Genomic DNA, 21,054 nt, shown 5'->3' on the forward strand with positions numbered 1-21,054 from the left:
GCTGATAGGAAAGGAGACAGGAAGTTCTCAATTATCCCACCTCTGTTCGCTAGGGAAGTGGAGGAAGGGGAAGTGAAGCTGTGTGTGGCAGACATTGAATTTTTTTCGTCCCAGTGATTCACAATATCTATTCCATCTATACCCTGGGATTGAATTGCGAGGCATTTTGGGAAAGGTAATTAATGCGTTTCTAACTTTTTTTATTTAAACAAAAATTTCCCTTCCTCCCCTTTTACCTTCTCTCCCCATGTGCCCGTTAAGAAATCAAGGGGGGGAAAACTCTTTACAAGCACATATAATAAGATAGTTGTCACCATCTGCATGAACTTGGTGGAGTCAGGTGGTTCTCAAAATTAATTTTAAAAATCCCCTGAGGCAGTGGTTCCGACTTTTTTCCCCCTTTTAAAAAGAATACTTTGTCTGGTAATTTATAGGTTCTTGTAGAATCGCATTGTGAAATAATGATTTTTACATTAAAAAAAAAATCTTCCTAATTTCGAAACTAGAAGGGCCCAGTTCTTAGTAGTTATAAAAGCTTCCCCCAACTTTTTGCTTAAGGTAATTAGTTAAGGACAGCAGAGACTCTCATAAATGTTGGGAAAACATCTGTATCTGCTGAGAACAACTTTTATATAAGGTTCCCCACTGGGTAACGAACTTTAAATGTAAAGTGAAACTAACACTCCTAATTTATATTGGGACCCCAGTTCAAATCCCAGACTGATTGATATCACTGTATCTATATCACTAATCAAGTACCTCCCTTAACCTTTCTGGCCCTCTTTCCTCATCTGTAAAATTGGAGGGGTGTGTGTGTGTCTAATTAGATGACCGTTGAAGTTCCCTCCAGCTTTAAATCTATGATCTACTTCCTAAGATTTATTCTAAACTCCTTGTTTTAGAGATTAAAAAAAAAATGATATCTTCAAAATCACATTGTTAGGGGTGAATGGAACTGAGTTGAAGAAGATGAATATCCCTCTTTTTCCTAAGTGCTTAGTGAAGTTTTTTAGCTAGGCATTGAAATGAATAGAGTACTTGTCCAGAATTCAGGAAGATCTGAGTTCAAATGTGTACTCAAAACTTGCAAGTTGTACAAGTTATTTAATCCTATTTGCCTCAGTTTCCTCATTTGTAAAATGAACTGGAGTAGGAAATGGCAAACCATTCCAGTATCTTTGCTAAAAAAAACAAAGAAAAAACAAAAACAAAAAAACGAGGGCATGAAAAGTAGGACGAAACTAAGTGAAGAACAACAAAATTTATCAGTGTCTGGTTTGGGTGAGGACTTGACCAGAGTTGGGCAGTGTAATGCACTGGATTAATTTGACTTTTCTGGCTTAAGATTTTTTAATTGTGTTGATTGATATTTGTTGTTTCAGTATTCATCATTCTTTTTCATTTGACACTCCCAGGTTCTCTCTCTTCTGTAAATTTTCATGACACCATCCTCTTGCTTACACTGAATAACCACGCCTCCACAGTCTTCTTTGCTGGTTCATAATCAATATCTTGGACCGTTAGTGTGTATTCCCCAAGGTTTTGTCCTGGACTCTCTTCTTGGGTGACCATATCAGCTTTGACATAATATTTGTATTCTGAGGAAATAAATGATTTACAGGTCTCTTATCTTCAGTTCTGATCACAAAAATTTATTAGATCTCTGACTGGATATCCTAGAAACATCTTAAATTCTGTGCATTTAAAAGAGAACTCATTGTTTTCCTCATTTCTCTAAACTCACTTTTCCAAATTTTCTTATGGCTAATATGACATTTTAAAAATTCAAGAGATAATTTCTGGGTAACTTAATCATTTTGCTACTATTGGCAGCCTGTTTGTTAATAAAAAGATGATCATTTGGCCATCTTTCATAGACCAAAGACTTTTCATGGAGTTCTTACCACTTTATGAGCTCTCTCCCTGTGAGTTCTCCATAAAATAGTACTTTTACATTTAGCATTTGGACAATATGACCAGCTAAGCAGAGCTGGGCTCCCTGCAGTAGAGTTGGAATGCTTTGGTAATTTAGTTCAGGAAAGGACCTCAATATCTGGTATTTTATCCTGCCAAGTGATCTCCAGAATATTCCTAAAATAATTCAAATGAAAGTGATTCAGTTTTCTGGCTTATATATCTGCATGAAGCCAGTATAATGGCTCCATAGACCTTCAGTTTGGTAGTCAATCTAATACCTCTCTCCCACACTTTTTCTTTGGAGCCTCTCAGACACTGAATTAGCTCTGGCAATGCATGCCAGTTTCATTATCAGTATGATGTTTGCAGCCCAACAACTCCAAGAGAAATGCCAGGAGCAGAACAGAGGTCTGTATATAACATTTTAGATCTGACTAAGCTACTGTCAGTCACAAGGACTTATGGAAAATTATGTCAAAATTGGGTTGCCCAGTATAGTGGTTCATCAGAATAGTACATCAGTTTCATGATGGCATGCTTGCCCATGTTCTGGACAGTAGACGTTGGTCTCGTGTTTTCTCAGGTCACCAGTCAAGTGAAACAGGACTGTGTGTTTTCTTCCATTCTTTTTGGCATAAAGTTTTCAGTCATATTGTCAACTGCCTTCAATGAGGACAAACATGGAATCAAAGACAGTAATTGTAGGATTTGTCAATGCAAGGCATTAAAGGGGGAATTCATCCAAGACACAGTACAGTAAATGTCTGCTTAGGATAATAAAAGGATAATCAAAATCAAAAGATCCACTTAAAATTCTATCTGGTAGTAGCTTGGCTTCCAGATGGTTTACAGTAATTTAGCTTTCTCTGTCATTGCATACCTAGCTGCCAAAGACTTGGTCTTTGCTGGAGTCTTTTTATTGGAGTCCATTAACCTCAAAAACGTAATAGCTGTTTGAATTTGGATAAGTCACTTAATTTCTATTTATCTTAGTTTTCTCAACTATAGAATGGAGATAATTAAAAAAAAAAATAAATAATAAAATAGCTATTGTAAGAATCAAATGAGATAATACTTATAAATATGGTTAACACATCGCCTAGCACAAAGTAAACAGTTGTTTCCTTCCTTCTTAATTATCTTCTTACCTCTTACCACTTCAGTTCATCCTCCAACTCTATCATGAAAGTGATTTAACTTAAGTTCAGATTTGACCATCATACTCCTATTAGGTAAAATCCATTGTCTCCCTATTGTCTCTAGGATGAAATAGAAACGTTTTTTAGCTTTTAGAGCTATTCATGACTTTGACCTAATTTATCATTCCTAGCTTATTGGACTTTACTTCTTCTCCTGCACTCTACAATTCAAACTGGCACTGTTCCCCATATCTGCTTTTGTACTTGCTTACTCCCATACCTAGAATGTACTCTTTTTTTTTTTTTTTAAACTTCATATCATTCCTCTTCAAGATGGAACTTGTACAACCTTCTTTATGAAATTTTTCCTGATTTTCCAACTGCTATTGTTCCCTCTCCCAGACAATCTTGTAAACTTCATATTTATTTGCTTTATATTTATTCTTAATACATCCATATCTATAATTGTTTTCTCTTTCTCCTTTTTTGTGTTGTCTTTCTCCTCCTTATTTAGTAATAAGCTCTTTGCAAATAGGAATTGTATGTTTCTTTTTGTATTTTCAACATTTAGCATAATTCCTGGCATGTAATGATATTTTATAAATACTGGTTGATGGACTGACTGTGGAATCCATTTTGGTCCAAGATTGATGTTTCCCAGCGAGTGACAGCTTTTTAAGATCTGGCACTCAACCTGGGTGGGCCCCTAATTACATAATAATGATTATTATGAGGATTGGATGAGGTACCATGTAAGTGCTTTGGCAGCCTTAAGTACTATATAAACATTATTATTATTTTTTCTCCTCCAAGAGACTGAACTCTAAGCTCTCAAACAAGGTCTGTTATCCAATTTTGTGCCTCCTCTAAATAAATTATAAACATTAAGCACTTATGTGCCAAGCATTGAACTGGGAATACAAAATCAAAAAAGAAAGTCCCTACCTTCAAGGAGCTTACAATCTCACAGAAAAAGACAACACATAAAAGGAAACAGGAGGGAGAGGAAGGGGAGGGTAAGTAACCCATTCTAAGACATATTAGAGATAACAGGAAAACTCTCCTGGGCTTAGCTTTTTCCTTAAATGGAACTTTGACATTCATGGCCCTACCTTCCAATTGAAAGTTAAGATTAGTGGTGAGGTGGATTAGTGTTGCAAGGTTGATGAGATCTTATATGATGATGAAGTTATAATAATAATGAACTTCCAAGGACATGGTAGAGAAGCCCCAAAGTAGTATAGCCAAGAAAGGAATGTTTGAATTGAGCCTTTTGTAAGAATATTGTGATTTACCCAATTCTTACCATGCAACAAGAAACTCAGTTTTACACACATATATTGTATCTAGGATATACTATAATACATGTAACATGTATGGGACTGCCTGTCATCTAGGGGAGGGGATAGAGGGAGGGAGGGAAAAATTCGGAAAAGAAGTGAGTACAAGGGATAATGCTGTAAAAAAAATTACCCATGCATATGTAATGTCAAAAAAATTATAATTATAAAATTAATTTTAAAAAAATATTGTGATTTACCTCGGTTAAATGCCATTTGTAACTCCAGATGGGGTACTAATATATATATATAATTTTTTTTTTTTAGGTTCTCTGATTGGCTTATAATAAAAGAGTTCTCAGTTGGAGTCAGAAGACATAGATTGGATGTTTTCCACTTATTGTTTGATCTTCAGAAAGTTATTTAACCTTTTTGAACCTGTTTACATCTGTAAAATGAAGACATTGGACTAGGTGACTTCTAAGGCCATTTGCAGCTCTGAACTGTAGTACCTGGAAGAACCTTAGTTGTCTTGGATCTAACTGCCTCTTTGTTCCTAGAAAGAGATCATGTTTCCCTACAGTTTGACATATTGTGATCTCCTTACAAAGAAAGGACATTAACTTGCGACATTAACTTGCTTTTTCATTGAGAAACTAAATATCTGTCTTCTCAAAATTAGTCCCATTTTCATCCTCTCATCCTCTTTTTATTCTCTTGTTCTTGTGTTCAGACAATCCCTGGATTGCTTTTTCCATTTTGCATGATGACTCTCCTTTTATCTTTCTGTCGAAGTTTGCTTTGGAAGAACAGACTGTATTCTGGCCCAAGTTCCAGGAACTGGACATTTTCTGTTTTATACTCTTACTTCCACTTCGGTAAGAAAGAGCGGAGATATTTTTCTTTTACTTTACCATTTCAGAGAAATACCAAAGCAACTAATGTCCTGATTTCCAAGGCCATATCTAGTAATAAGAGTGATAAGGATACAAGTAGGCAAGAGTCTTCTTTTTCCCCTCATCCTTTATTTTCAGCTGGAACTGCAAAGAAGAAATCAGAGATACTTGGATATAAGAAAGATCAACAACACTGTTTTCCCTTTAGTCACCCTGTGTTACTCCCAACAAAACCTTTGAATTCAGAAGAATGGGAAAAAGTAAAGGAAAATTTTGAACAAAAAAACATTTTTGAAAATTGGATGATGAGGCAGATGATCAAATATAACTATTCTATAGATATTGCAAAGTCCTTGCTGTCTTGGATAGCCAGGAAAACTAATGGAATTGTGGAATATAAGCTACTTATTGGGTATTTGACTTTGTGTGTTTCTCAGAGACAAACAGCAGAGATTATTGATGTGTATGAAATTATGAAAACCAGGTACAGAACTCTCGAACGTGAAGGTTATACCCTTCTCATCCGGGGATTAATTCATTCAGATAGGTGGAGAGAAACCCTGATCCTATTAGAAGACATCAAAAAAGTCATGCCTCCTTCAAAAAAGAATTATGGAGACTGTATTAAAGGAGCTCTTCTTCACCGAGAAATGAACTTAGCTTGGAATCTCTATCTTGAAATGCTTAATCATAGAATAACTCCTAATTGGGAAACTTTTCAAGCTTTCTTTGATTTTGCAAAAGGTGTGAAGAACAACGAATTTGAAAGAAGACTTTTAGACATCCTTTTATATCTAAGAAACAACCAAATGTATCCCAATGAACCCTTTGCCCAGAGTATAAAAACATGGTTTGAGAGGTAAGTTGTGATTTTTAAAAAACAAACCAAAACATTTAGAAAACATATATAACCTGAACTAAGTAGTACATTTTCTGCCTTTTTCTCCTTTCTCTTTATCCACTTCATCCAATTTTGAGTTTAAAGGTGATTAATTTTTTTGTTTTGTTTTATTTTTAAACTCAGGTGCTTGGAGTGAAAGGAAAAGGAAAGTAGAATTTGACTAAAACTTTAATTTCTCAAGTTCTTAAGTGGTTTAGTTGCTAGGATAGCATACCAGTGTCACTTTATTCTTAGCACTTCACAGTTATATGTCATAATTTCAGTGTGGTTTATTGAAACAGCTTCGAATTAGACAGTAGAATATTTTTTAAGAGTACATCCCACTTCAAAAATTCAACATTAATATAAGGAATGTCAAAGAGAGGGGTGCTAATATTTAGAAAGGTTAGAAAAGGCCTTATAGTGGGATTCAGTATCTAAATTGTGCTTTGAAAAAAGTGATTATATGAAACAGATGAGGAAAGGATACATTCTAAATATGTACAAAGGCATGGAAACAAGAGATGGAGATGAGACAGATGACTCTAAATTGTTAAAAATTAGGTGATCAAAAAATGGTTTAGGGAATAGATAGATGGATTTGATTTTGAAAATGAGAAATTGAGAAAGGAAGTTGGAGATGTTTAGTGAGTAGTTAGTAATAAAGGTTATGTGCAGATGTATAGATTTTGGAGCTGTTAGTGATTTGAGTTTGTGAAGTCACTGGAGAGAGTAAAAAGAGGAGGGTTTAATAGAGAATCTTTGAATTACCCACACATAGTAGATGTTCTAGTAAAGGAAATTTAAAAAGAGTACTTTTATAAATACATAGAGAATAGAATGAGGGAGATAGGGATCAAGTAGAATGAGAAATGAGAAGATGCTATTGGATCTGGTAGTTAATGAGATTGTTGGCAACCTTCAAGAAAGCAGAGGGTGTAGAGGGAGAAGTGGGAATCAACCATGTTATAGGAAACTGAAGCAAGCTTGTAACAAGTGGCAACAAGTATGGAAATCAGTTCTAGTAGTTTGTAAAGGGGAAAAGATACAGAATTTTAAATGTAATTTTGTGTATTAGTTAAAGCATAAAACAACTCTAATCAATACAGTATAGCTGTTATTACAAAATAAATATATGGATATTTTTCTACAATAAAGCCATTCTGAGATGTTTTTTCACATGATAGCTAGTAAACATAGTTTCTAATGTGTGCCAAGCACTGACTGTGCTAAAGGGTAGAGGTACAAGTACAAATAATGAAATCGTAATCATTAGAAATCTTATCTTTTAATGGGATATTCAAATACACATAAAAATACAGCATAAATATAAAGGTAATAAAATATATACAAAGTAGTTAAGTGAGAGAGGCCACTAGCAGTTGGGAGGAGCAAAGGCTTTATGCAGAACAAGAGAGGGTAGGAGGAAGAAAAGAGTATATTCTAAATATCTCTTAGAGGTGAGGATTACACTTTGTGAATGACTAGTATCAAGGCACACAAGACAGGAGACAAAGCACTGTGTTTGAGGAAAAGAAGGAATACCAGTTTACCTGCAGAGTACAAAAGGGAGAATGATGTCCATTGAGGCTGGAAAGACACATTGTGGCCAAGTTCTGTAAGATTTTAAAAACTGAACAGGTTTTTATTTTTGTTTTTAGAGATGCTAGAAAACCACTAGTAGGGGCTGAGTAGGATGGTTAGTTTTTAAGGAAAATTATTTTGGCAACATCATATAGTATAGATCAGAGTGGTGACAGAATTCAAGTATGGAAACCAACTAGTTGGCTATTAGGATAATCTAAATGGAAACTGAATTAAGTTGGTGATCATGTGAATAGAAAGGATCAGATTAGAGAAATGTTGTGAAGTTGAACCAAGAGGATTGGTTGGATATGTGGAATGAGAGACAGAGAGGAGTCAAGGGTTATTAACCTAGGAGATTGTAAAGATGGTGGTGCCTTTGACAGCAGGGAAAATAGGTTTAAGATATCTCTAGAAAATCCAATAGATGATGCAAGAATGAAGTTGAGAGAGAAGACTAGAGTCTTTCATAAAGATGAAAGTTATATCTATGGGAACTAAAGAGCATACTGAAAGAATATAGAGGAAGAAGGGGAAAAGACCCTTGGGGAAAACCTATAATTAGGTACCATTATATGGATCATGAGCAAGCTTGGAAGATTGAGGGAGGAGGTAGAAAGGAGAGTGGTGACAAAATCTCTGAGAGCATTCAGGAATAGAAAACAATTGACTATCAACTGAAACAGGCAGGATGTGAAAAATACAACTGAGAAAAGACCAGATTTGAAAAGCATTGGAGGAAAGTCCAAGATTGGAAACTAAAGAGAACAGTTTCACTTGAATGATGAAATCAAAGACAGACTACAGAAGTTGAGGGTGACTGTGTATGCAACTTTTTCAAGAAGTTTGTTTTAAGAAACAGAGGGAAGATAATGAGTGCTTGGGAGTAGTAACTTCTAGTGAGGGTGTTATAAGGGTAGAAAGAATTGAAAGAACAAAAGAGGATAAACATTCATATGGCACCTATTATGTACCAAAGACAGTGAGGTGATACAGTGGATGGAGGGCCAGGCTTGGAGTCAGGCGACCTCATGTCCTTGAATTCAAATTTGGCCTCAGACTCTTAATTAGTAACCATCTTTGCTTCAGTTTCCTTAGCTATAAAATGAGCTAGAGAAAGAAATGGCCAAAAAAAAAAAAAAAAAAAAAGTATCTTTGCTAAGAAAATCTCAAATGGGGGTTGCAAAGAGTCAAACACAACTGAAGTGACTGAACAACAACAACAAACTATCTATGTGCCAGGCACACAGTGACACAGTGTGTTACACTGTGTTACAAATACTTAATAGTATTTTATTTTCCAGTTACATGTAAAGATAGTTTTCATTCATTTTCGCAAGATTTTGAGCTCCATATTTTTTTTTCTCCTTTCTCCCTGCTTTTCGAGATTGCAAGCAATGATACAGATTTACATGTACAATCATTTTAAATATATTTCCATATTAGTATGTTTTGAAAGAAAAATCAGAACAAAAGGGGAAAACAAGGAAGAAAAAAAAGGTGAAAATAGTATGCTTTGATCCTCATTCAAGCATTTTCCATCCTAAGTCTAATGGAATTGTTTTGTATCCTTGTATTGCTGAGAAGAGCTGTGTGTCATAGTTCTTTATACAGTCTTCTTGTCAATGTGTACAGTGTTCTTATTTAACCCAACATTAGTTCCTGTAGGTCTTTTCAGGTTTTTCTGAAATCAGCCTGCTCATCATTTCTCATAGAACATTACATTACATTCACATACCAAAACTTATGCAGCCATTTCCCAATTGATGAGTACTCAGACAATTTCCAATTTTTGTTTGTATAAAAATAGCCTCTACAAACATTTTTGTACATGTATTCTTTTATGGTTTCTTTGGGATACAGACCAATAGTGCACTTCTGATTTTAAAAAATATTCAGTTTTATAGCCAAATTGCTCTCCAGAATGGCTGGATCAATGTGCTAAGTGCTTTACAAATATTATCTCATTTATTTCTAATAACAGTTCTGTGAAGTCGGTGCTGTTGTTGTTATTCATTTTACATAGTTGAGGAAACTGAGGCAAATGGAGGTCAAATGATTTGTCTGGGGCCAAATGGTTAGTAAATGTCTGAAGTCATATTTGAGCTTAGATCTTCTCTAATTCCAGGCCTAGCACTCTGCCTACTTTGCCTTAAAGCTGGCTACAAAGAAATGAACTACTAAGTGGGAAGAAAGACTACAACTTGGCCAGTGATTGGGGAAAAGAAGAGAATAGGTAGTTAGCCTCACTTTTTTTTTTTCCCTCACAAAATAAGAGGAAAGTCCTGAGCTGAAGGGGCATGAAGCAGATATATGGGAGTTTTGGGGAAGATAAATGTTTGACTTATCCTAACTTAAGCTAGTCCCCTGGTAGTTTTAAGTTTGATCTAGGAACAAAATGAATGAAGTAGAGGAACCAAAGGAAAAGAATATTCAACAAGTATAGGCATTGACAATTTGAGTTGATTTAATTCATTGAAGCTTTTATCCTGGTACACTAGCTATGTATTTTTTAGCACCTACACCACTACCATGTGTTCATACCACAGAAAAGGTTTGGAATAGCTTCCAAGAAGTGTGAGATAGGTAATCAATTAGGGAGGAATAAAAAGTCTACCTTGCTCAATTCTCAAAATTCCCTTTTCCTTTTCAGATTTTCCTCTTTAAAACCAGTTTTCTAAATCATTTTTGGTATTTCCTTTATTCTTTTTTTTTGGAAGTTACGTTGAAACTCATTTTTCTTTAGTTAGATCAGACTGTGGTCTGAGAAGGTTTGGGAGTCTGAGACCCATGAAAGGGAGGGTATCTAATTTTTAATTTCTATTTCAGTAAATGTCAATAGATATAATACATGAATAAAAGCTCTGGGGAAATCAGTAAATTTTTAATTTTTTAATTGAAAAATTGCCTAAACTTTTAAATTTTTCTTATTTTATTCCTCTAACTAGAATTTCTAACATCATATTGAATAGTAATAATGATAGTGGACATCCTTGCTTTATCCATGATGTTACTAGAGAAGCTGCTACTTTTTTCCCATTACAGAAAATTTTGGCTCTTGGTTTTAGATAAATACTACTTATCACATTATGGAGAAGTCCATTTATTCCTTTTTTTTTTTTTTTTAACATAAATAGATATTGAATCTTATTAAAACTAATAAGATGCTTTTTCTGCTTCTCCTGATAAAATAAGATTTCTGTTCAGTTATGTTTATAGTTATCCTAACATTGAACCAGCTCTGCATTTCCTTATATAAATCGAACAAATTCCTGATAATTTTTTTGTGATATATTATAGTGGCTTTGCTAATATTTTATTTAAAATGTTCTTATAAATATTCATTAGAAATATTGGCCTATACTTTTCTTTCTATTTTCACTCTCCTTACTTTAGATATTGAGACCATTAGATTGTGATTTCCACAAGGACTAGAATTAATTTTTGTCATTTTTTATATCTGCAGCACTTGATATACTACCTGATATATAATAAATACTTAATAAATGCTAACCTTCTTGATTTGACTTGATTGATTGTATAATTATTATTGAAGGGGCTTCAGGACGATAGGGGCAATGGAGCAGTGTTGGCTGATCTGTAAATTGATCTGAATCATTCTGGAAAGTTTTTGAATTATGTCCAGAAAGTTAACAATTTTGACCTAGCAATACTACTATTCAAATTTTACCTCAAAAAAATCAAGAAAGAGGAAAAGGTTTATAGATGTCCAGAAATATTTGTAATGGCTCTTTTTGTTTTACTAAAAAAATAAAAACAAAGAGAGGGCTCATTGCTAGTTGGGGAATGACAAACAAATTATGATATAGAAATATTACTGCACTTTAAATTATGAAAGACAATTTTATACAGACTTGGTGAGTTGTTTGTAAACTGTTTTAGTTTAAGTGAGTGAAAAAACAAAAGCAAAACTCAATAATCGGCTTTGTGTGGTGAAATTTGAAATGAGTAAATACTGGTCAAGATTTTGAGCATATCGGTATATTAAGGAACAAATGCCAGTTGTAACACAAATTAGGACCAGGCCTCCTCAGTTTTGGCACTGGACCCCAGATAAGGAAGACAGGAAGACAAATTTTCATGCATTAAAACAAAAAAGACCAATTAATTAAAACGATTAACCAGTATACAAAATTAGGTCCTTGGATTTCTAATTAGAGGACAAATTATGGGCTTTCTAAGTTGGAAGGAAAAGAATTGAACCAGAACAGTTCCCTGAAATCAGAAAAAGAGTGTCCCATTCCCTCCAAGTGTCAGTATTCACTCAACAGAACAAAGAACCAATAACTAATTGATCAGTATGGAGCCAGTTTTCAAATAAGACATGAGTTGAATTGCAAAATTATTAGAAAACTTGCATCCATTTTCTGAATTGGTCTGTATAATATAGATCCTTATATAGATAAGGATCTCTAAACAGAAAGTAGAAGTGGTTCATCTTCCTAATCACAAAGGGCCAGATTTAAATAAATAGGTTTTCTCATAAGTCAAATTGAACTAGACCATTATTAAATTGAAAGGGAACTGTGCTGATTTCAGAATTGAGTCACAAGATAAGAATAATTGTTGTTCATGAAATTCCTAAAACATTCTCAATTAAACAACAAAATGAATCCTCACGATGTCTCTCTTCAAAAATTTTGTCTCTGCACCTTGAATCCTTCACCTTTGTATTCAGGAGATATGTAATATTTTATCTTAAAATTTTCTGGAACATAGTTCATCATTTCATTGATTACATTTTACGTCTTAACAATTTTTTTTTAAACTTTTGTTTTGGTCTTGGCAATATTGTTGTCCTTATAGAAATTGTTTTTCTGGTTTTGCTTACTTCAATTTGTTTCATTTCATTTCCAGCTCCTCTGCAGCCTCTCCCTCTCTCTCTTTTTTTTTTAATCATTTCTTACATCCCATTAATATTCCATTCATATAAAACAGTTTGTTCAGCCATTCCTTAATTGATGGACATCCTCCTATATTCCATTATAATCCTTAGTATTAACCTTTCATCTCTCTTCTATTTGATTACTTTCCAGTTGGAATAAATATATTTTTACACCAAATTATCTATTTGAATGTGTTCAGCCACTCTTTTAGTTTTAGTTAAGATGCCTACTTTTCCCCTGTCCTAATCTCCATGTTTTTACATACTCTTCAAGTGTTCCAATTATTAGAAAGGCTCCTGTTATTAGAAATAATATCTATCATCTTCCTCCTTTATAAATTGGTGTGTTCCTTTTGCTTTTTATTCCTTATCCTTTTAAAATCCTCAGAAGTATTAGTCTACCCACCAGCCCTCTGTTTTTTTTCTATTTAACTGTCTTCAATGTACTTTGGGACATTTAAGTTTCTAAAAAGCTTTCTTCCCTTTTATTGTACTGTTAGTGCTGATACATCATACAGCTCCTTCCAATTGCTCAAGTAAATTTATTTTCTATTTTTCTGTAGACTTTTGTGGTTGTTTTTATATATTTCATAGCTCTAATCATGTGAGAAAAAAATGCTTGAAATTACATCATGCTACTCTGATTTTAGGGGATCTATAGTTCTGAGGTCTTGATAGCTTAAGAATAGATTAGGTATTTGGAGATTGGGGTTCCAATTTGGAAACCTTATGTGTGTGTGTGTGTGTATATATATATGTATATATATATATATATATATATATATGTATAAGTAATATAAAGTCTTAGAAATTTACCTAAGGGAATGATGGGTTAAGGAATTTACCTATTATCACACACATGGTTTTGGGATAGAACTTGAACCCCCAACTCTTTCTGACTTCAAAGCCAATCCTTTGTTTACTTTAAAGAGATACATAGATACATTTATTGGCATTTTTTTTTTCCATTTTCCAGATAAGGAAACCAACTTGTCTTTGGTCACATGTAAGTAGTAAATATTAGATGTTAGATTTAAATCCAAGATCTCATCTTGACTCCATATTTTGTATTGTTCTCAAAGCAATGAGAAGAATGAGTCAAGAATCAGGGTATAAGCTATCATTTAACTATTCAGGTTACAGTACATGTACAATGTAGCATGTTTTTTTCTTTTTTTACCTTGTCCATTTAATGTGCCATTTGAACTTTTCTTATTAGAAGCTATTGCTCCCCCCACCAGGGAGAAAATAGTTCCAGATAGATTTTTGTCTTTCCTATGATTATAGAGGTTCTAAGTAACAGAGCTGGGATTTGAACTGAAGTTATAAGATTTCAAGTCTGGTACTCTTTGCACTGTACCACTTGATCACTTTAGTAAGTATGTCATACATTTAAGATATTTATATGTTAGTGAGCTTAAATTTTAAATGAACTTTATTATTTTGTGGCTAAATATAAATCTGACCCTCTTTTGGCAATCCTTTTTCAGTATTCCTGAGAAAAAATGGAAAGGAGAATCTGTCATCATTCCTAAGAGGTAAAAGAATTTTGTTTATTTTTAAAAATCTTTAATTAAGACATGATATATTGAACAAAGAAATTCATCATAAATCTTAGTATTAGTGGGGACATTAAGAGTTCATGTAGTTCAGCTCTCCTTTCATTTATAATTGAAGAAATTGAATCCTAAAGAACTAAGTTCTCCAGTGCAAAGTTATAAAGGGATTACTGAAAAAATCTGGGATATAAAAGAGAATAAAAATTCAAACCTATTGGCAAACTTCTAAAGATTATCAATGTATAAAATCACATGTGTAAATAAACAACCCTGAAACTGTCTCTCACCCATCATATTAGTAAACATGGTTACATGAAAAAACTTGTGAAAATAAATGTGATAATTAGCTTCTAATGAAGAAAGCAATATAGAATCAACCAAAAAACCTATTGTGTGATCATACCCTTTGATCTTATAATCCCAGTACCAAGTTTATTGAAAACAAGGAGAAAACATTGTATTTTGTAAAGCAAAAAAAGAAAAAAAGGGAACTGAGTATTCAATGACTCAGAAATTAAGAAAAATTCTGCATCATTAGCGACAGATGAATATGAAGAATTCAAATAAATATGGGAAGACATATAAAATGACAATGAATAGAGTAGAACCAAAAGAGCAGTTTACACAATTATTACTATGTAGTAAATGAAAATAACCTTAAATAGCAACAAAAAAGATCTGAAGAACATTGGGCTATGTTAGTACTGATTTTTAAAATAAACATCTGGCATGTCATTTGTTGCATGCCCAATTCATTGATTTTCTCTTTCTCTGCCATGTCAATTGATAAGTGGAAAAGTACCAGAGTATAATGTTGTATTACAATCAGTTTCACTAGTTCTTTTTACTTAAAACTTATTTTGCTTAACTTTTTTTCTAGGAATTAATTTGAGAATAAGCTTTGTATCATATGTTAAAACAACATCATACATATCAATATATCAATTAAAAAATAAAGACTAATGCATAAACCAGTTTTTAAAATTTAAAATGACTACATATCCTGTTATAAGGTATAGTACAACTTTGAATCTGTTTTGTCTGATTTGAGGACTTAGTTTTAATTTCCCTCTAGTTGCAAATTCTGATAATTATTTTAGTAAAAACAATTATGTAAATACCTATTTGCCTTTTATGGATGGCTTCATATACCTAATTTGGTAACTAAAAGGCTGTCTCTGAGACCAGGAAGTCACATTGATTTTGCATAATAATGTATTTTGTTTTTCCTTTTTGGCTATGTTCTGGAATGTTCCACTGAAATAATTCCCTTCCTGAACTTAGTCATACTTATAAAATACTATTATTATTACAGTGGGCAGTGTTTAGCCTGTGGAAGAATGTTAGAGTCTATTCACTTGAACTCAGAAGAGTATGAGTTTCTTAAGCAGAGAGTCCTGAAAGATATACTTGATGGAGGTGACCAATACAGAAAAACAACACCTAAGGTGAGACCAGTCATTTCCTTTTTAGAGAAATTAGCATTACATAAAGTGATGAGATAAAATAATTATCTGGTTTAGACCTCTTACATATGGGCACAAGTATACTTTTTAGAATTTTTAAAAAATGTTTTTATTCATGTTATAAATTAAGTTGGTTAACGTTTATTGCTTCTACCTTCATAACTTTAAATATCCTATAATCATTGATCTCAAAGTCAGACATAAAGATTCAATCATAGAGAAATCTGTATTATATGTCAGCCTCACTAATATTGTTTTAGATGCATATGTATATGCATTTTTTTTTTGTGTGTATGTGGTTAAATATATCTGTTTTAACTGTAGCCTGCTTGGGGGAGGTAAGAGGAAAAAAAGGATCAAGTGAAAAGTGCACAGCAAAGAACAAAAAACCTATAAGAAGTTAACAGAACTGGGAGATCATTATAGACAGCAACAGCAAGATTAGACAATGATTGATTCTGATGGACGTGGCTCTTTTCAACAGAGATATGATTCAGGCCAGTTCTACCCAGAGAGAGGACTTTGAGAACTAATTGTGAATCATAACATAATATTTTCACACTTTTTGTTTGCTTTCATTTTGTTTTCTTTCTCATTTTTTTTCTTTTTGATCTGATTTTTTTGTGTGTGTGTGCCGCATGATAATTGTTGAAACATGTATAGAAGAATTGTACATGTTTTAACATATACTGAATTACTTGCCATGTAGGGGAGGGGTGTGGGGAGGAAAGGAGGGACAAAATTTAGAAAATAAAATTTTGCAAGGATGATTGTTGAAAGTTATCTTTGTATATATTTTGAAAATAAAGAGCTTTAATAAAAAATTTTAAAAAGAAAACTTAGAAGAAAGCAAAGAAAAAATGTTTGGTCAGTCATGAATAAGATGTCTTCTATTTTTATTATATTATTACTATATTATTATAATATATGCTTTCTTGAAATGGAAATTTATTGTTACATACTTTGAATCCTCCCTGATGTTTTGCTGGATTTTAACTCTTTGTTAAAGTGGGGATCTGTTTCCAAGGTGGAGGGTACACTGTCCTAAGATTCAAGGTAGCTGTTTTGTGTAGATGTTAGCTGTTTTGTGTAGATGTTTTCAGAGATTCTTCTAGAAATTTGACCACAAGCACTTTTTTCTGCCCTAGAGCCATATTCCTTATGACCTTTTGGTATATATTCCTTATAATCTTGATCTTTTATGCAAAGCTATATAAGAAAATAATAAAATTGTGGGATTCTCTAAGGAATGGCCATGGGGAGTTCAGATCAGTTTTTAAACATAATTTTGATCTTTGCTATAAAATGTCAGTGATCTGATGGTGGTCAGTTGATTCAAGAATAGCTTTGTCCACAACCCTCTGCAGATATAAAATCTATTGTGCTGGCTAGGACTAGGACTATGCTAACCATGGCTCTGCTGACCAGGGCTGCACTGGGAATGGCACTTTGGGCTACCCCCTCATTGCCACAAATTTTCTCCACTGGCCTTCCAAGTCCTCCTTGGTATCCCCAGGCTAAGAGCTCTAAAAGCCTCTAGCTTGATTCAGAGGGCCTGCCTTGCTGAGGCTGGGGTCTAGACTGGAGCTGGGGCCAGGCCTGTGCTGGGATTGTGCCTGGGCTGTAGTTCCACAGACTTTCTAGATCTTGCTGATTTTGTAGATCCTCTTTGGTGTCTGAGAGGTATGGAAGCCACCAGTACGTACCACCACTGATTCAGAATCAGGATGGGTGGGGGAGAAGATAAAGGGAGATCCTTGGAAAAGGGGTAGATTAATTAATAGCAGTGTCAAGGTAGTTGTGTAGAAGTAAAACAGAGGAGACAGGAGGGATAGGAAATAAGAAATATATATAAAATAGTAATAATGATCAGGAGTAGAATTTATTAGGGAAAAAAAAAGAGAGGTAGTAATCATTGATCCCAGACAAAATTAGAGCAAAAATTAATTTAATCAAAAGAGAAAAAAATAGGGAAACTATACTATATGGCAGCCATATTAATATTGTTTTAACAACTAGATACTATACAATTGGACTATAGCTGTGGTAAAGGAAATGATGAATTGGCAGATATAGAAAAATATGAAAAGACTTGGACTTATAAAATATGATCGTTATTTACTTTCACAGAAATAGGACAAGTATAGTAGGCCCTTATATAACTCTTATGTGAGTGTATGTTTATATATAGTATGATTATTGATATCTATACTATGAATGTATATGTATACATATATGTGTGTGCATATATACACGTGTGTGTGTGCGTAAAAATATCCACATTTAATGGTAGACTTTTTGGGGAAAAAAGGAGGAAAATAAAGGAATAAAGTTAAAAGTACACAGTAGAGAACAAAAGAAAACCTATAAGGAAAAAAGAAAAGATGGGACAGTTCTGAATACATTATGTAATACTTATTACATTTGCTTTGTTGAAATGGAAATTTAATGTTTCATATTTTGAATTCTCATGTTTTGTGCAGTCTTTTTTTCTTTTCTTTTTTTTTTTGTATTTGTTTTAAATAAATAAAATTTAAAAAGAAATACTTTAGATATATTTCAAGAAATTGTGAAGAAAATCCCAAAATCCCAGAACCAAAAGAAAAAAATTCACTACATAAAACTCCTAGGAATATTATAGTCAAATCCCAGAGCTCTCAGATCAAAGAAAAAATACTTTAAGCTATCAGAAAGAAACTTCAAATGTCATGGTACTGGAGTAAGGATCACACAAGATTTATTAGCAACCATATTGAAGCAGACAGAGGGCTTGGAATATGAATTTTAGGAAGGCTTGAGATGGAAAATACCATTTCCTTCTAGAGAGAGAACTATGGAGACTAAAAATGGATCAGACATACTATTTTCACCTTTTTTGTTTGCTTTTTCTTTCTTGTGATTTTCCCTTTTTGTTTTTCTTTCACAAAATGATCAATATAGATAAATGTTTTTTTTTGTGATTGCTATTCAATTTTCTTTTTTTTAACATGTACAATGTGAAATAAATTTTCTTTAAAAAAACTCCAACATGTTTTTCAAGGGAAAAAATGAATATATAGTTAAGTAGCAGATTTTTATTCCTGATGAAAAGTCTAGGACTGATTTCAGAATTTGACTTTGAAATATAAGACTCAAGAAAAGCATAAAAAGGGAAACATGAAAAAGAAAAATGGGATCCAAATAAAGTTAAACAGTTTTTTACTACATGGGAAGATAATTATAACTCCTAAAACTGTCTACTAAGGCAGCTAGAAGGTAACCCCACTGGTCACACTAGAAGCTTACAGATCCCTGGCCTTAGATTATAGAACAGCATGATAGTCAAGAAAACATGAGAAGAACCCAAGAAGATCTAAGTTTTAGTCTAGACATTCCCAGCTGAAAGGCCCAGTGCCTGGCCCTAAGAATTATTGAACTAACCTGAAGCCTTGATCAGGGAAAAGAGTCTAGACTTATTATTTCAAGAAATCGTAAAGGAAAACTGCTAACTTCAAATAGAAAAGCAGCCATATAACCTTTCTGTTTTAACTTTTTTTGATGTTGTTGACATTTTGGTTTTGTACAAAATACTTATCCATTCATATATCCCTATTTCTCAATACTCACAAGTCCTTTTTCTTTTCTTTTCTTTTTTTTTTTTTAAATTATAGCTTTTTATTTACTAGATATATGCATGGGTAATTTTTCAGCATTGACAATTGCAAAACCTTTTCTTCCAATTTTTCCCCTCCTTCCCCCCCACTCCTTCCCCTAGATGGCAGGTTGACCAATACATGTTAAATATGTTAAAGTATATGTTAAATACAATATATGTATACATGTCCATACAGTTAATTTGCTGCACAAAAAGAATCAGGCTTTGAAATAATGTATAATTAATCTGTAAAGGAAATAAAAAATGCAGGTGGAGAAAAATAGAGGGATTGGGAATTCTATGTAGTGGTTCATAGTCAACTCCCACAGTTCTTTTGCTGGGTGTAGTTGGTTCACTTCATTACTGCTCTATTGGAACTGATTTGGTTCATCTCGTTGAATGAATTGATCATCATATAGTATTGTTGTTGAACTATATAATGATCTCTTGGTCTTGCTCATTTTACTCAGCATCAGTTTATGTAAGTTTCTCCAGGCCTTCCTGAAATCATCCTGCTGGTCATTTCTTAAAGAACAATAATATTCCATAACATTCATGTACCACAACTTATTCAGCCATTCTCCAATTGATGGGCATCCATTCAATTTCCAGTTTCTAGTTCTGGCCACTACAAAGAGGGCTGCCACAAACATTCTTGCACATAGAGGTTCCTTTCCCTTCTTTAAGATCTCTTTGGGATATAAGCCCAGTAGTAACACTGCTGGATCAAACAGATTGATAACTTTTTGGGCATAATTCCAGATTGCTCTCCAAAATGGGTGGATTCGTTCACAACTCCACCAACAATGCATCAGTGTCCAAGTTTTCCCACATCCTCTCCAACAGTCCCCATTATCTTTCCCTGTCATTCTAGCCAATCTGACAGGTATGTAGTGGTATCTTAATTTGCATTTCTCTGATTAATAATGACTTGGAGCATCTTCTCATATGGCTAGAAATAGTTTCAATTTCTTCATCTGAGAATTGTCTATTCATATCCTTTGACTATTTCTCAATTGGAGAATGGCTTGATTTCTTATAAATTAGAGTTAATTCTCTATATATTTTGGAAATGGGGCCTTTATCAGAACCTTTGACTGTAAAATTGTCTTCCCAGTTTATTGCTTCCCTTCTAATCTTGTCTGCATTAGTTTTCACAAGTTGTTCTAATGAAAAAGTCTAGTCAAAACATCAAATTAGTAAACAGATTTCAACAAATAGTCATGTATTATCCTCAATTAATATTAAGAATTATTTAATAGAGTACTGGTCTCCAGGTCTCAAAATTTGGTTGCACCATTGAGTACCTAATAAGTCAAGTGAAATTTGAGTATGGCACAGATATCTTGAATCTGATAGAAGTATTTTCTCTAGTGTAACAGCTTGACAATCCATAATAGGCTTACTCTGTCAATATGGCTATTGTACTCTTTTAAAAAGCCTACTTTTGAGACAGTTTGTGTATGCATATGTTTTGTTATGTTAAAAAAAAATTTAAATCAACCATAAAAATCATGATGAATCTTTAGTAAAAATTCAACTAAGTTCTTGTTAATGCAATAATCATTTGTCTTTTATTTTTAGGAAATTGACAGATTTGAAAAGTTTATTAAAAGTTGTCCTCCTTTTGATATTGTAATTGATGGACTCAATGTTACCAAAATGTTTCCTAAAATTCGTGAATCTGAAACTGTGAGTAAAGTGTTTGTTTTTCTTTTACTTTATATCTGTAGAACTACTTTTATATTGTATCTTATTATGTAATTGCATAGATCTTTCTCTCCCAGAATTTC

At 33.2% G+C, this 21,054-nt stretch overlaps 1 protein-coding gene across 4 annotated transcripts in view; it reads left to right on the forward strand.

Moving 5' to 3' along the window:
- PRORP (protein only RNase P catalytic subunit) overlaps positions 1 to 21,054 on the forward strand; it is a 33,632-nt gene that overhangs the window by 434 nt on the left and 12,144 nt on the right. For 2 of the 4 annotated variants that reach the window (XM_074290673.1, XM_074290676.1), the window contains exons 2-5: positions 4,664 to 6,091; positions 14,093 to 14,140; positions 15,477 to 15,609; positions 20,846 to 20,953. In XM_074290673.1, coding sequence (XP_074146774.1) covers positions 5,100 to 6,091; positions 14,093 to 14,140; positions 15,477 to 15,609; positions 20,846 to 20,953 — 1,281 coding nt within the window. In that variant the 5' untranslated portion in view covers positions 4,664 to 5,099. Of the gene's footprint in view, positions 1 to 33; positions 176 to 4,663; positions 6,092 to 14,092; positions 14,141 to 15,476; positions 15,610 to 20,845; positions 20,954 to 21,054 lie in introns of those variants that run through there. The other 2 variants (XM_074290675.1, XM_074290672.1) reach the window with 2 other exon arrangements.

The sequence above is a fragment of the Sminthopsis crassicaudata genome, chromosome 2, assembly GCF_048593235.1.
Source record: "Sminthopsis crassicaudata isolate SCR6 chromosome 2, ASM4859323v1, whole genome shotgun sequence".
NCBI classification, from domain to species: Eukaryota; Metazoa; Chordata; class Mammalia; order Dasyuromorphia; family Dasyuridae; genus Sminthopsis; species Sminthopsis crassicaudata.